This window comes from Microtus ochrogaster, chromosome 7 (genome assembly GCF_000317375.1).
Source record: "Microtus ochrogaster isolate Prairie Vole_2 chromosome 7, MicOch1.0, whole genome shotgun sequence".
Classification (NCBI taxonomy): Eukaryota; Metazoa; Chordata; class Mammalia; order Rodentia; family Cricetidae; genus Microtus; species Microtus ochrogaster.
Window position 1 is genome coordinate 15046540 of NC_022014.1, and position 16225 is coordinate 15062764.

At 42.5% G+C, this 16225-nt stretch overlaps 1 protein-coding gene across 10 annotated transcripts in view; it reads right to left on the bottom strand.

Annotated features, from left to right (window-relative positions):
* The window catches only part of Synrg (synergin gamma), a 68254-nt gene that overhangs the window by 37307 nt on the left and 14722 nt on the right, over positions 1-16225 (bottom strand). For 5 of the 10 annotated variants that reach the window (XM_013347327.2, XM_013347330.2, XM_013347328.2 and 2 more), the window contains exons 6-11: positions 15252-15554; positions 13707-13940; positions 12734-12811; positions 10565-10761; positions 9399-9647; positions 4451-4584 (exon numbers count right to left, since the gene is read on the bottom strand). In XM_013347327.2, coding sequence (XP_013202781.2) covers positions 4451-4584; positions 9399-9647; positions 10565-10761; positions 12734-12811; positions 13707-13940; positions 15252-15554 — 1195 coding nt within the window. The remainder of the gene's footprint in view (positions 1-4450; positions 4585-9398; positions 9648-10564; positions 10762-12733; positions 12812-13706; positions 13941-15251; positions 15555-16225) is intronic. The other 5 variants (XM_026780937.1, XM_026780936.1, XM_026780939.1 and 2 more) reach the window with 2 other exon arrangements.

The window sequence follows — 16225 nt, forward strand, 5'->3', positions numbered from 1 at the left end:
CACACTGTGACCCCAAAAGTAGTCCTTTGACCTCCACATACACACTGTGACCCCCAAAAGTAGTCCTTTGACCTCCACATGCACACTGTGACCCCCAAAAGTAGTCCTTTGACCTCCACATGCACACTGTCACCCCAAAAGTAGTCCTTGGGCCTCCACATGCACACTGTGGCATACAAGCACCCACCTGCCACCTCACAAAAACTAAAGAATGTAATTTTTCAAAGGAGAGAGACTGTCTCATGTACCCTTCATGTAGTTGAGGAAGACACCGAATTCCTGACCGTCCTGCCTCTACCTCCTGAATGCTGGGACTACAGTAGTGTGATGGGGGATTGAGCCCAGGGCTTGTGTATGTAGGCTGCCAACTGGGCCCTATACTCCCAAAGGTTAGAAACTATATATAAACTCCACAAACAACTAAAAACAATGCCCTTTTCTTGAAAATAAACATTAACACTCAAGTAATATTTTTTTGACTGAGGAGGGTGACATCTACACCAATGGTCTAATCGTCTGTTTAAACCATAAAAGCACTGAAAACAGATTAAAGAATGAGAACCTCCTACCATTTCAACTTACAGTTCACAATAATTTAACAGTGAATTTCACTGTTTTTATACTTAAAGATAAATTACAACCTAAGACTTCTCTAAAATGGGTTCAGGTTGTAAAAGTCTATGTGTAAAATGTTGTTCAAGCCGAGGTGTAAATTCTGCTTTGATAATTGTGTGGGAGTGCAGACATCTGATAAGCAACCACAGAGGAAAGAGAATGCATATTTTTGCCAGGATCACAACCACGGTCCCAGACAGCTAGCTATCTTTGTAACAAAACAACAATCACTTCAAAATTAGATTAAGATAGTTTTATCTGTGGGCATACTTTTTTCATGGAAAAATAGTGTAATGAGTAGCATCTATGTGGGCAATTCTTAGAAAGCGTAAATGCTCTACAGAGCATTGCTTTCTTTTCTCCTATCAGACCCAAGCAGCTCCCTGGAAGAACAAGCTTCCCATATGACTGCATTTCGCCACCAGCGAGTGGCACTCAACACCGCAGCACGAGACACAGAAATGGATTTCTATTGAGGTCTCTGCCCTGGAGCAAAAGTCTTTTCACAGGCATTTAAATCTTCTTATCAGTGGCCCACAACCAAGGCGAAAACCAGGCTGTCCTGCATGCATGGCAATGGGGTCCACCGTGTCTCAAGACTTACAGGCATTGAATATTAAAATTTCACTTCACTGCCACACAGCTGCTGCTATCTGATTTTAACAAATGTAATGGCTTATCATCTATACATGTAGGTGGATGCTTTCACAGTTTCATAAATAATTAAACTGTAGCTCAATGACCAGAATGTTACACAGGAATACAGGTAATTGCCCCGTGTTTAAGGACAAAAAGCCCAGGAAGCTTTTCGTAACCCTCCAATTTTAGCTATGGTCTTTTAAAGCTCAGTGGCAAAATCTTTCTACTAAATGTGACATTTAATTGAAAGTAATTAATTTTAAAATTATATTCACAGGGGTGAACATAAATATCCATGAACGGGTAATGAAATAGCACTGATGAAAATCAACAGAATTCAGTTCCATTCGAGAAAGCTGACACACACTAATTATATGTGCACCACAAATCAGTGTTTCATTTCGGTCCCTTCTCTGGAGCTATTACTTTTTAAAAGAAGGCTATAATTACCATCAGAGTGTTTATGCAAGTTATATATAGCAGTTATTATCAGTTTTATGCATGAAAACAGTCATTTCTGTTTCTTAAGGGAAATACTCAAGTGAGAGGGCCACATTGTTTTAAAATATAAGAATCTGCATCCCACTGGAAGGCAAGACTGAGAACCTGGTCATCAGAGAGCATGTTTTGTCTCCCCTGCCCAGAGACTCTACTTCCATATGGCTAAGACAGATGTTAGAAATAAGAGACCATCATTCCAACCCAAGATTCTGGGCAAGGAGACTTTACTCTTGATCACGAGGGTTTGGAGAGCACACACGGGCTGGAAGTGCATTTGGTTTTTATTCTAACTTGGGTAGTGACTGACTGTATCTTTTCCTCAACCACTGGGGTCTGAACTCACAGTAATCTGTAAAGAACTGGTGCTAGTGAGGAAATGAAGGAAGGAGAGAAGGGTCATTGCTCCAGGAATTCTATGCAGTGAATTTGAGATGTCTTGTCTGAGTCCTTCAGATAGGAATGCCCAGATTGTAATGTGTAAATTTTGTTTGAAGGGAGAGATCTGGGTAGACAGACAGGCAATGTAATGCTTGTCTAGGAGATGTGTGATGTACATGCTGGCATTACAGTACTAGACACTACATGTTGCTTACATATATTTGGTACACATATTAACATATGTTTCTGCTGTTTTTGGAGACAGGGTCTCATGCTGTAGCCCAGACTGGCTTCTTATTCATGGTACATCTCCTCCTTAGCATCCTAAGTGTTGGGATTGAAGTGTGAGATCCATGTCCAACTGTGTATGATGAATTCTTTTTTGTTTTGTTTTGTTTTTTTTTTAAAATATTTATTTATTTATTATGTATACAATATTCTGTCTGTGTGTATGTCCACAAGAGGGCACCAGACCTCATTCCAGATGGTTGTGAGCCACCATGTGGTTGCTGGGAATTGAACTCAGGACCTTTGGAAGAGCAGGCAATGCTCTTAACCACTGAGCCATCTCTCCAGCCCTCTTTTTTGTTTTTTTGAGGCAGGGTTTCTCTGTGTAGACCAGACTGTCCTGAAACTCACAGAGATCCGCCTGCCTCTGTCTCTTAAGTGCTGGGATTAAAGGCGTGCACCACCTCTGCTCAGTTTGTACGAGATATTCTTATACTCAGAAGGATAATTTCTGTTCATGATCTGAAAATCCTCTGTCCTGCCTATCTTTAGTTCTAGGGTTTGCAGGGAGTTACAATGGAAGTGATGGCACTGACTATATAAACAGGAACACAAGAGAAGCACAGATGTGTTGTCCCACAGAAACCATCCTCTGTGTACTCTGCCTGCTCTCCCATCTCAACAGAGAGAGCATGGGAGGAAAGGACAAATACTGACTGAACCAATGGCCATCTCTAGAGCAATGGTTCTCAACTTGTGGGTAGCAACACCTTTGGGGGAGCTAGCAATCCTTTCACAGGGGTTACCTAAGATCACTAGAAAACAGATACTTACATTACAATTCATAACAGTAGCAAAATTACAGTTATGAAGTATCAACAAACATAATTTTATGGTTGGGGTCCCCACAACATAAGGAACTATATTAAAGGGCTATAGCATTGGGAAGATTGAGAACCACTGCACTAGGGGAAAATCTAAGTGAAATGTTTGTGTATCTGTATGCAAACAAACAAGTCTGGAGGTCAAAAGCCACTGATGAAAAAAAATTATACATGAATAATTAAAATCCACAGTCCTGAATTATGAATTTTGTGTAAAATCAGGAGTACATCATACTTGTAAAAAAGTACAAAATTACATGTTCCTGCTTCAACCTTTTTTTCAATAGTTGAAGACTAGATCTAATAAAAGGACCCAAAGCCATTGTGGCACAGGCAGTCAGCTGACACAAGTTAGGTTTGCTGTGGTTTTTTCCTTGCTTGCTTGCTTCCTTCCTTTCTTCTTTCTTTCTCACTCCCTTTCTCCTTCTTTCCCTCCCTTCCTTTTTCCCTCTTGCCTCCCCTGCCTCTTTCTTTCCTCCTTTTAAGACATGGTATCTCTATGTAACCCTGGCTGTTCTGAAACTCACTAAGTAGACCAGGTTGGCCTTGAACTCACAAAGATCCACCTGCCTCTGCCTCCCTTAAAGTGGTGCATCACAATACCCAGCCCCACAAATCAGGCTTAAAAACAAATATGACAAGCATATATACACTGGAAGGAAGGGGAGGAGCCAAAGTGTTGTGGAATATTCCTTTACACTGTGTGCAGATATGTCACTGTGACTGGTTTAATAAAGAGCAAAACAGACAATAGCTAGGCAGATTTCCAGGCACAGAGGAAGCTGGGAAGAAGGGTAGAGTTGTGAGGAGATGCCAAGCCCCACGCCAAGCAACACTGACATTACAAAACAAAGGTAACATTTATAATGTAGATTAAAAGATTTGGGTTAATTTAAGTTCTAAGAAGTAGTTAAAAACAAGCCTAAGCTATTGGCTGAGTTTTCATAATTAATAAGGAGTCTCCATGTCATGATTTGGGAGCTGGCTGGCGGGATAGAGAAAGACTTGTTACATCAAAGTTCAAGTGGACACAGAGAGCTGCAGCAGAGACTAACAGTACAAAGGCAGAGGATGGCCCAGGGCCATGAGAGAAACAGTAGGTAACTGCTCTTTGGACAGGGCATTTGTTTTCAGGCTTCTTATGCCATGGATGTCCTTTCCCTAATGATAAAATGCAATGTTAAATATATTCAACTCATTTCTACCTGTTTCCGAGCTGGGAATTACTTGTTTTTGAGGACGCAGGCACCTCTTGGAAGTCAGTGAAAGAATCATCAAGGGATCCTGATTTGGAAGCATCTTGAAAATCTTGGAAGTCATCTTCTTCTGTCTTTCCCACCTAGATTTAGAAAGTGTCTTAGAGTTAGAGTGACTAGTGCAGAGATGAAACACCATGACCAAAGCAACTTAGGGAGGAAAGAGTTTATCTGGCTTACACTTTCACATATCACTGTCCATCACTGAGGAAGTCAGGATAGGAACTCAAGCAGGTCAGGAACCTGGAGGTAGGAGCTGATGCAGAGACCATGGAGGAATGCTGCTTACTGGCTTATTCATCACGGCCTGCTTAGACTGCTTTCTTATAGAACCCAGGACCACCAGCCCAGGGATGTCACCACCCACAATGGACTGGGCCCTCCCACATCAGTGTCCTTTAACCAGGTTTTACAGAGGTGTTTTCTCAATTGAGGTTCCCTCTTTCAGATAATTCTAGCTTGTGTCAGGTTGATGTAAACCTAGACAGCACAATTGAGTCCTTGCTACCTTGACACACAAACACATCACTGCCAAACTACAGCCTTTTCTTTCTTATTTTGCCTCAAGATCACACATTACTACCAACATTACAATATAAACAATCCAAAATTTAAAAGTCCCAGAGTCTTTAAAAATTCAGTCTCTTTTAAACAGCCAAGTCTTTTTTTTTTTTTAAATCCAAAGCCTGTCTACTGTATGATGTGGGATTTCTCTCTGTATGCTGTGAATACATTGGTTAATAAAGAAGCTGTTTTTAGCCTGTGATAGGGTAGAGCAGAGCTGGGGGGGGGGCGGTAAGAAACTAAACTGAATGCTGGGAGGAAGGCGGAGTTTAGGGGAAGCCATGGAGTTGCCGCCAGAGACAGATATGCCGAAACTTTGCCGGTAAGCCACTGCCATGTGGCAATACACAGGTTAATGGAGATGGGTTAAATTAATATGCAAGAGTTAGCCAATAAGAAGCTAGAGCTAATAGGTCAAGCAGTGATTTAATTAATACAGTTTCTGTTTGGTTATTTTGGGAGTCTGTGCATCCAGGAAATGAATAAGCGGCCTCTTTACTACAACTGTGGGACTCCTGTAAAATCAAATATAAATGAAATACTTTCTCACTTAAAGAGAGAAGAACTAGGGCATAGTTACAATCTGAACCAAGCAAAGCCAAACTTCAACAGTGTAAATAACTCAATGTCCAATTATCTGGGATTTAAGGGGCTCCACCTCCTGCAGCACACACAGCTTGTCTTCTAGGTTCAGGCTGGTTCCACTCCATTGCTGCTGCTGTTCTTGGTGGTCATCCCATAGCACTGGCATCCCCAAAACTGCTGAGGCACTTTGTTGCAAGTGGGCTGCACTTTCACCAGTCAGCCTCTCCAGGGCTCTCTTTTCAGGGACTCCAGCCCTACCACATAGTGCCAAGCCTCAGCTGTTCTCCATGACCCCCTTACACCTTCAAAACCAGATCAGCTGCAAGCACAAGGTACAACCTTGGCCATGTCTGTATCCCAGCTTCTGTGTGCTGACTCCCTGGAAACACTTCCCAGAGAACTTCACCTCAATGATGCTTCTTCAATCACAGCTGATTCTTTAGCTCCAGCTGAAGACTCTTCACAACAAAAGGCCCATCAGAGTCTTCACTTTCCTCTGAAACCTACAAGCCAGGCCTCCATCATCTACACTGCTCCCAACACTCCCATCTCCTGAGCTCCTACACAAGAGTTCACTGAGCTCTCAACCCTCAATTGCTTTTCTAGCCCAAAGTCCCAAAGACCTTCCATAGTCCTCCCCAAAACAACATGGTCAGATCTGTCACAGCAATACTCTCCTACCCTGGTATCAGCTTGTCTACTGCTGTAATGAAACACCGTGACCAAAATAACCTGGAGAGGAGAGGATTTATTCGGCTTACACTTCCACATCACTGTTCACCACTGAAGGGAGTCAGGACAAGAACTCAAACAGGGCCAGGCAGTGATGGTGCATACTGTTAATCCCAGCACTTGGGAGGCAGAGGCAGGCTGATCTCTGTGAGTTTGAGGCCAGCCTGGCTTACAAGGGGAGTTCCAGGACAGCCAGGACTGTTACACAGAGAAACCCTGTCTTGAAAAAAAAAAATCCCACCTTCAAAGAAGGCAGGAACCTGAAAGCAGGAGCTGATGCAGAGACAATGGAATGGGTGCTGCTTACTGGTTTGCTCATTATGGTTTGCTCAGTCTGCTGTCTTATAGAAACCAGGATCACCAGGCCAGGGATGGCACCACCCACAATAGGCTGAGCCCTCCCTCATCAACCACTAATTATGAAAATGACCTGTAGCTAGATCTTACAGAAGCATTTTCCCAATTAGGACATTTCAGATTAATCTAGTTTATGTCACATTGACATAAGACTAGCCAGCACAGAAAGGAACATGAGATTGTCAAAACAAATAACTCTTCTCTAAGCAGCAATCTCAAAGACTATCATTTAATTGCTCAATTTAGTTACAACTGCCTAATTTCATAATGGGGTGCATGTGTGTATGCACATGCACTGTGCTGGAGGTGAACGCGGGATCTTGTGTGCATGAGGCAAGCGCTCTACCACTGAGATATATAGCTCCAGGCAAGAACATAATTGAGATATAACAACGACAGTGCTTAAGGCAAGAATTCTGTTTCGTATTTTAAGGTCTTCTCTAGCACAAATGTAAAGAGACTGGCCTAAATAGCTAACCTCTAAATATTTTTAAAGTACTTGGATTACATTTGTCGGGTTGCCGACAGAAATGTTTGTGAACAGACACACATGAGTCCCTCATGACAGTCATATACATGCATAAAGCAAACACTGGCTCCTAGGCTAACGCCAGAGCAGCAGCAGACTGTTCATGGCCCATTTGCCTTATGGAATAAGCTCACACTACACTGTTCGGTACTTTAAAAATGTAATTACACAACAGGCTCATCCTTCCATGCCATAAATGCACATCTATTTTGTTAATTTTAATGATTGTCATCGACTGTATGGAGAAACGGAAATCCACTGAGCATTTTCTTCATGATGAGCAGTACATTCTATTCTAACAAGCAGTGTTACTGCTGACATTCTGTCCATCTCTGCTAACATCAGTTACCATCTCTGAAGACATGGGCATGTTTTCAAACAATTGTGCCAACAGACCTACCTGCAGGGTGCAGGGTTAGACACTCTTTCTTCCATGTTCACTGACCATTGACATTAAATATTTTCACATTAAAAACATTGGTTTTCTAATTTGAGAAGTGAAATTTTTAAATCTTTTTTCTTTTTGAGACAGAATCTCACTATGTTTACTGGGTGGCTGGCTTTGTGTGTCAACGTGACACAAGCTGGAGTCATCAGAGAGGAAGGAGCCTCAGTTGAGGGAATGCCTCCATGAGATCCAGCCATACGGCATTTTCTCAATTAGTAATCAATGGGGGAGAGCCCAATCCATGATGGGTGATGCCCTCCCTGGGTTGTCGGTCCTGGGTTCTATAAGAAAATAGGCTGAGCAAGCCAGTAAGCAGCACCCCTCCATGGCCTCTGCATCAGTTCCTGCCTCCAGGGTCATGCCCTATTTGAGTTCCTGTCCTGGCTTCTTTCAATAAGGAACAGCAATATGGAAATGTAAGCCATATAAACCCCCTTTTTTCCCCCCAACTTGCTTTTGGTCATGGTGTTTCATCGTAGCAATAGAAACCCTAACTAAGACAACATGCAGTTCTGGCTGGCCTGGAACTCTCTATGTAAACTAGGATGACCTCAGACACATAGATTGTTGAAATAGGAGCGGCGGGGCTGCGTCCCCAGCACCCCGGCTGCCTGTGTAGCTTATGCCCCGAAATAATTACACGGACACTGTATTCATTTAATCACTGCTTGGCCATTTCTATCTAGCCTCTTCTAGGCTAACTCTCGCACCTGGACTAGCCCATCTCTAATAATCTGCTGTAGCCCACAAGGTGGCTTACCAGGGAGATTCTAGCCTACGTCCATCCTGGGTTGGAGCTTCATTGCATGTGCCTCAGAGAGCAGAGCTCTCGCCTCTGCCCGCAAGAGTGGAGCATCGTGTCTCTCTGAGGCGTCTGCCCCCGAGAGGAGAGCTGTCGAGTCTCTGAGCTCACTTCCTCTTCCTCCCAGAGTTCTGTTCTGTTTATTCCTCCCACCTATGTTTTAACCTATCAGGGCAAGCAGCTTCTTTATTTAATTAACCAATGACCTTCCTCCATCAATAGATAGATCTACTGCCTCTGCCTCCTGAGAGCTGAAATCAAAGGTGTACAACTACGTCTGGCCTTAAATCTCCCTCTTTCTCTCTGTATGTGTGTGTACACGCACACACATGCATGTGCATGAATGTACAGAAGGTCAGAGGTTAGTATCACATCTTCCTTAACTGCTTTCCATTGTAGCAAATATCTTCTCAACAAATAAATATTCTGTGTATTTAAAAATAATTAAAAACAAACAAAAATAAACAAATTTTGTATTATCTTAATATTTAAAAATGATTTTATATCTTTTCCATCTTCCTCTCAGAGAGGCAGCTTTGCTTCTGCCTCTCTCCCTACTTCTCCACTTCCCCCTTCTCTGTCTCTTTCTCCTCTCTCTCTCTCTCTGCCCCTCCTCCCTTCCCCCTTCATAACCCCCTAAATAAATATTCAACCTCAAAAAAAAAAAATAAAAATGATTTTATTTCTTGCAGAGCCGGGGTCAAATTTAGGTTCCTGAGCATCCTAGGTGAGAGGTCATTGATGAGCCACACCTCTGTGGCACACTGCTTAATTTTCACATCATGTGCCCACTATAGCCCAGCAACTGAGCCTCTGGAAGGAAAGCTGCTTACGTGTACTTCTAGGAATGATCTGGCAGACACATAGCTTCTCCACTTACCTGGTTTGAGGGGTAGGCTGGCATGAAGCCACTGGAAGCTGGTGCTGCAGCTCCACCCACTGGTCCAACAAGGTTAATGCCCATGATGGGCTGTCCAAGGCTGAGGGGCATGGAGCCTGCAGGGACAGAGGGCATCGCAGTCGGCTGGCTCACTGGGGTAGGCAGAGCCATAGGAAAGCCGCTTAAGGTAGGAATGGGAGCTGCTGGGAACTGGTTCAAAGCATCAGGGCTCATGGCAGGAACACCCCTCTACAGGGAACAGCAGGAAATGAAAACATTTTAGTTGACTGCAGATCATACTCATAGTCTGTGCACGAGAGACCTACACATGGCTCTCCTGTTGCTTCACTCTGATTCCTCAAGAACATGAACCTGACACCAGGAGAAGAGTGAAAGGGGCAGTGCAGCAGGACCCACTACTGCCCTAGACTTTCTTGTTATTGTTGTTTGTTTTGTTTTTTGAGACAGGCTCTCTCTGTAGCTTCGGGGGCTGTCCTGGAACTCACTTGATAGACCAGGCTGGCCTCGAACTCACTGAGATCCACCTGCCTCTGCCTCCCGAGTGCTGTGATTAAAGGCGTGCGCCACCACTGCCCGGCCTGACTTGTACTTCTAAAAATGCAGATATATGCAGCCATCCTTTCACACAGCAAACATGAATGTGGACCTGTTTATTTCACCCAAACTTTCCTCACTTAAGAATCCGCTGCTAGCTGCTGGTGGTGGTGCACACCTTTCATCCCAGCACTTGAACCTGTCTTGAAAAACAAAAACAAACACACAAACAAAAAATCCAATGCTAATACTTAGACATGGCCAGCACACATCAACTGTGACATATTCTGTCTGGTAAGCTTGGCCATTATGCTAAAATCAAGTAACTTAAACTAATTCCAAAATAAAACAGAAGTTGTTACCAGGCTAAGTATACTTTAAGAAATTCTAAACAAGGGCAGAAACTGACGTCATCAATTACTTTCAAACAAAAGGATAACTCGCTAAGATGTGCATTATACGGACAGTAAATTTTTGAAGCATCTTATCACAAATGATCTACATTTTAATGGACAAAGAGATCACTACCTACAAGGTGGTAGTGAAAAGGGGGCTCACGCTCTTTCAATTTGTAGTAACACACTTGTTCTAACGTAGGACGCGAAGTCTACCTGTGTTACTGCTACCATGGCGAGAACAGTATAAAGCTCTTCCTTAGTAAGTTTGCCGGGTGTAGTCCGATTGGCTAAGGCCCATATCTGCCCAAGTGTTTCCCTGGGAAGTCCAGATGACATCAGAATGGGATAAAGTTTAGCAGTATCTATTCCAGTTGGAGTCATTGTAGTCTCTAAAATTTTCTTATAAGTATCTGTTAAGAGAAAGAGCAGATGACAAATGCAAAAGCATTGCAGGAAAATGACTTGTTGCTGCCATCATAGGTACAAAAGAATGACCTTAAGTTAACTGCTTTAATTTAGCTGGGATCTGGCTCAGTGGGGGAAAGGCACCTGCTCCCAAGGCTGATGACCTGAGTTCAATCCTTGGGACCCGTAAGGTGGAAGGAGAGGACTGACTCCTACAAGTTGTCCTCTGACCTCCACAGACTTGACTAGGAAAGGGGATGCATGCTTGTGTATGAAGAATGAGGGAGAAGATAAACTATCAGAAATGGACAGAACTAAAATCTAAGATCTAGTTTCTGTAGATTTGAAGTGAGGAAAGGGGAGAGATTCAAAATGGGTAGATAGAGTCTCCCATGGTTTGAGAGGTCATCTAGCCTTTGATTTGTGGTTGTATGATTACAATAAAAAGAAGACATTACTAATTTCTCCAAGAAATAAATTCTTCTGTAGAGATCTTACATCGAGGTTGATTTACTCAAGGGTAGAACAACTTTTGTCTGTACCAACCTTGAGCACTGATGAGCTAGTGGACATTACCTCCAGCTTGCAAGGCGCCGAGCAGCAAACCAAGCAGCTGTGACTTGCTAACCTTGACACCTGCTGCTGGAAGGACCATTGTTTCTGTGCCTATTGATCGCTGTACCATCATCTGCTACCCACCAAGGACTACCACACAATCCATCTTATCATTTCCTCAGCTCAGCACTGATACTACACATAAAAAAGAAACCACTTTCCAATGTAGAAAATGATGATACTCAATCTTGCATTTCATATAGTTTTATAGGACAATCAGAAAGAGTATTTAAAATCTTTATGAATTGAGAAAGTATTAAACATATTAGTGTGATTTTTTAAAAAAGACATTTTTCAGCTTTTATGTGTATGGGTGTTTTGCCTACACATAGATCTGTGCACTACATGTATACCTTGTGACCGCAAAAGCCATAAGAGGGTGTCTGATGCTCTGGAACTGAAATGTAGTTGTAAATCATTATGTGGGTGCTGGGACTTGAACCCAAGTCTTCTGGAAGAGCAGCTATACTCTTAACCACTAAGCCATCTCTTCAGCCTCAATACTGTGATTCATGATAGGTTATTAATAATCTTTGAAACAAATATCTGATAATATCATCATTTAAAACACAGTAACTCTAATTGCTTGGCCTTTGCCTCAAGAGCCATCTTGCTACTCTCAATAAAGTAGTCTTTTTTAAAAAATATGCATACACAACAGAGATATTCTTTTTTTAATATTTATTTATTATGTATACAATATTCTCTATGCATGTATGCCTGAAAGCCAGAAGAGGGCACCAGATCTCATTACAGATGGTTGTGAGCCACCATGTGGTTGCTGGGAATTGAACTCAGGACCTTTGGAAGAGCAGGCAATGCTCTTAACCTCTGAGCCATCTCTCCAGCCCCCTAGTCTTTTTTTTTTTTTTTTTTTAAATACAAGGTCTCACTGTGTAGCCCTGGCTGCCCTGGAACTCATAGACAGCTACCTGCCTCTGCCTAAGTGCTGAGAGTAAAGGCATGCATCACCATGCCCTGCCTATAAAACAGTCTTTTTTTAAATATTTATTTATTTATTTATTATGTATACAATATTCTGTGTGTATGCCTGCAGGCCAGAAGAGGACAGCAGATCTCATTACAGATGGTTGTGAGCCACCATGTGGTTGCTGGGAATTGAACTCAGGACCTTTGGAAGAGCAAGCAATGCTCTTTAACCTCTGAGCCATCTCTCCAGCCCCCTATAAAACAGTCTTAAACATGAGGTTTTATTTAGTTTTCTATCCTCCTGCAGAAAAAAACTGTAACAATTCCTTCTGCATATTTTATAACCATGACAGTAAATATTTAGAAATACTTCTATAATATTTAAAGTAAAATATCCAGAGGGGAATGCTGGGCAGGGAAGCTTTACTTTACCTGGAACCAGACTCTCATTGTAAATCCAAGGAGGCATCCTGGGCTGGGCAGGATCCTGAGAGGGAAACACACCCACACCTAGAAGGGAAGGATGGTTAATGCACATCTGCTCTGGAGAAGAGAAAGGCCACTCCTTTTTACAAAGAGGAGCGCTGGTTGGAGTCACTAGAAAAAAGTCACCAATATAATAAAAGTGCTTGGTTTCCAACAACTCTGGTAATAGTGTCTATGTATTAAAATATAAAGAGAGAGTACAGGCACCAAATCAATAATCTGAGTCACAGGAGGCATGCACCATTTAATGTGTTTGACAATGGGTTAAGGAAAAAACACAATAGACAGTGGCTTAAAATTCCATGTGTAAAATATCCTCCTGGGGTCTGTCTCCAGGGCTGCCCACATTCCGATTCATCTCTACAGTTAAAATCTGGATTTAGCTTTTGTGTTTTGGGAACAGGATCCAGGGCCATGTAGGTGCTGAGTGAGCATCCGACTGCAGCCCGAAGACCCGCTTGTCATTCTCCCGTGCTGTGGGCTCAAACCCAGGGCCTTGAGTGTGCAAATCTGGATCTTTCCGGCAGCTGCACATACAGTTTAGTTCAAAGAGAAAAACTGCATTCTCATTGGTGACTTTTCTAGTTACAGCTAAACTTTCTGTTTTTTTTATGGAAAACCAGAAAGTGCAAGGGGAATCAAAGGGAGCTGTTGTAGAACGAGAGGGAATTTAGACCAGGAGGCTCTGATTATGAACAGGGTTATCAAAACCATTTGAAAAGAAGTAATTCAGTGCACTCAAAGAATTCAGAGCAAAATCTTAGGGGTTAATTGGAGAAAAGATTGCATAAATATTTCGTAAGCAAAATTTGAATTAGCACAATCAAGCAGTATCCATTTTAAGATTAACGCTGAAAGTGTTAGCAGCGGAGCAGCAGGTGGTTAAACAAAATTTGTGCAGAATGTAGCAGGAGCTCACCACTCTCTCCACTGGATAGGTTTTGGTCTGAAGTCTTTTCTGCCTCTGCAGTGGTGGGACCACTTACACATCCATCTACAGCACCCCCATTACGGGCCATTAAACCGGGACCGCTCTTACTGGAACCTGGGACTACGGCTTTGTGCCCAACTTCAGGAGTGTTTAATTTAATTTGTTCCTGCCCAGATGTACTTATATCACAAGATACTAGGAGCTTCTCTTCCAAGGAAGGGCCTAAACAAACAGCATGAAGGGTTACTTGTATATTACTTTCATATTCCAATCTTCTCATCATCCCTCCCACCCTCAGGGAAGAACTCCCACAGAGATGAAATTTCATAATAATTCAACTGTTACCCATTAGTGTAGGGTTTGAGAGGCTTCAGATGTTTCGGGAGACTTAAAATAATTACCCTACTCTGGTTCTCAGGGATTGCATGCCAGAGTAGGTAGAATCACGAATTGGGAATGTGCACTGGGCAAGTCATCAGACACAGACACTCCTAACTAGTGGGAGACCCCTGTCTGGCCTGTTTCCACATCTGTCAAATGACAATCTTATAGATTAAGTCCAGGTCTCCCAAGACCTTTCCCAGCACACTCTGTCTCGACATAGACTGTGCCTACCCCATAATTTCACAAATGATAAAAATGGAAATAAAGAAATGTGTAAAGACTTGTCCAAGGACAAAACATGTCACTGTAGCAGGCTGGCCTCAAGCCTGAGCAGGTCCTGCAGCCTCTATCTGCCAGGTGCTGGGATTACAGACATGGGTCACCATGTCCACATTAGATGGAATCTATTCTCATTTCCTCTCTCTCTCTCTCTCTCTCTCTCTCTCTCTCTCTCTCTCTCTCTCTCTCTCTCTCTCAAACAAGATCTCATTTGCCCAGACCGCCTTGAACTATATAGCAAATGACCTTGAACTCTTGATTTTTCTGCCTCTATATCTCACGGAATGGATTACAGATGTGTATATCATAGCTGGCTAGAGAGATCACACTTGAGAAGAATTACTTTACATTTATTGCTTTGTGTGTGTATGTTGGTGCGTGTATGAAAGTGAGCAGACACCTCTGGGAGTCCCTTCTCTCCTTCCAGAGTGTGAGCTCTGGGGATAAATGCAGGTCATCAGACTTGGTAGCAAGTACTTTACCCAATGAGCCATCTCATTGGTCCTGAACAATTACTTTTTAACCGAGTTCTCCCTAGGGCATTATTATGACATGATATCAGTGATTTTTCCCCCCAAACAAAAGCATAATTTTAGGAGGTCAGTTTGCTGTTAACGTTTTGCGCTGGTTTCACCTGTTTCTAACATAGCAGCAAAAGGTTTCAAATGAAACCTTCATTTTCTGGCAAATGAAGATGTAAAAACTTAATCTAGCCTTGCATTGGTGGCTGTTGATCATATTCATAACATATATATATATATATATATATATATGCATTTCTTTGCCAACAGCACTGTATAATTCTACATATGTAAGAGAAATAAATCATCCTAGAATATCTTAACACTCGGATAATAACACTGGAGTTACCTGCTTTCTGCACACTGGGTGAAGCTGAAGCAGTAGAGAAACAAGGGATTTGCCCAGGGCCACCATGTAAGGCAAAAGACACTGGAACCTGACCTGGAGGGAGAGGCTGTGCTCCAGCCTTCTGTGTGTGCACCTGGCCGAGTGGGGTGGTGGGAGGGAAAGACTGAAAGGGCCGGGCCATGGGAGAGGGCCCACAAGCAGACACCTCAACAGGCCCCTGCATAAAGTCACTGAATTCGTCTTCGTCAAGAAAGGCAGGTGATGGGGAGACAGTTTTGGTAGAATGAGATGATGTGGGACAATCTGCAAAATGGAAAATGGCAATGAAACACACAGGAATGAAAACCAAAGAGAAAGAAATCCAGATGTAACACAACCCTCAGAACATACTGAAATGGGAACAGTGGAAGGGAGTAAGAAACACAGTCAAATGGAACCACAGTGCTCATGGAACACGTTGATGTCTGTTTTGTTCTAAAAATAAGTTCTAGAGCTATTTTATACTTGGCGAAAAAACAGACAAAATTATATTTTCTTCTTTCATTTTATTGGGTAATACTAAATATGTATCAAAGTGATAATTACTTCTGAAATCCAAGAGGTCTGTCTGATAATACTTCTTTTGTATGTCTATTTGTTTGTTTTATGAGACAGAGTCTCTCAACTAAGTCCTGGCTGTCCTGGAACTCGCTCTGTAGACCAGGCTGGCCTCAAATTCACAGAGATCCGTCTGCTTCTGCTTCGCAAGTGCTAGGTTTAAAGGCATACAACACTATATTTGGCCTAGACAATCTTACTAAACAAACAAATATATAAATATGAACAACATCTGAACAACACAATTGATTACTTAACATGTCTCCCTTGCTGCTAACTGCTGCCCACAGATCTGTGCTGACAAGGGAACTTGGTGTGAACACAATGTCGGACCTAACAATGGCCACTGCTCTCTAGTTTTTCTTTTCTTTTCTTTT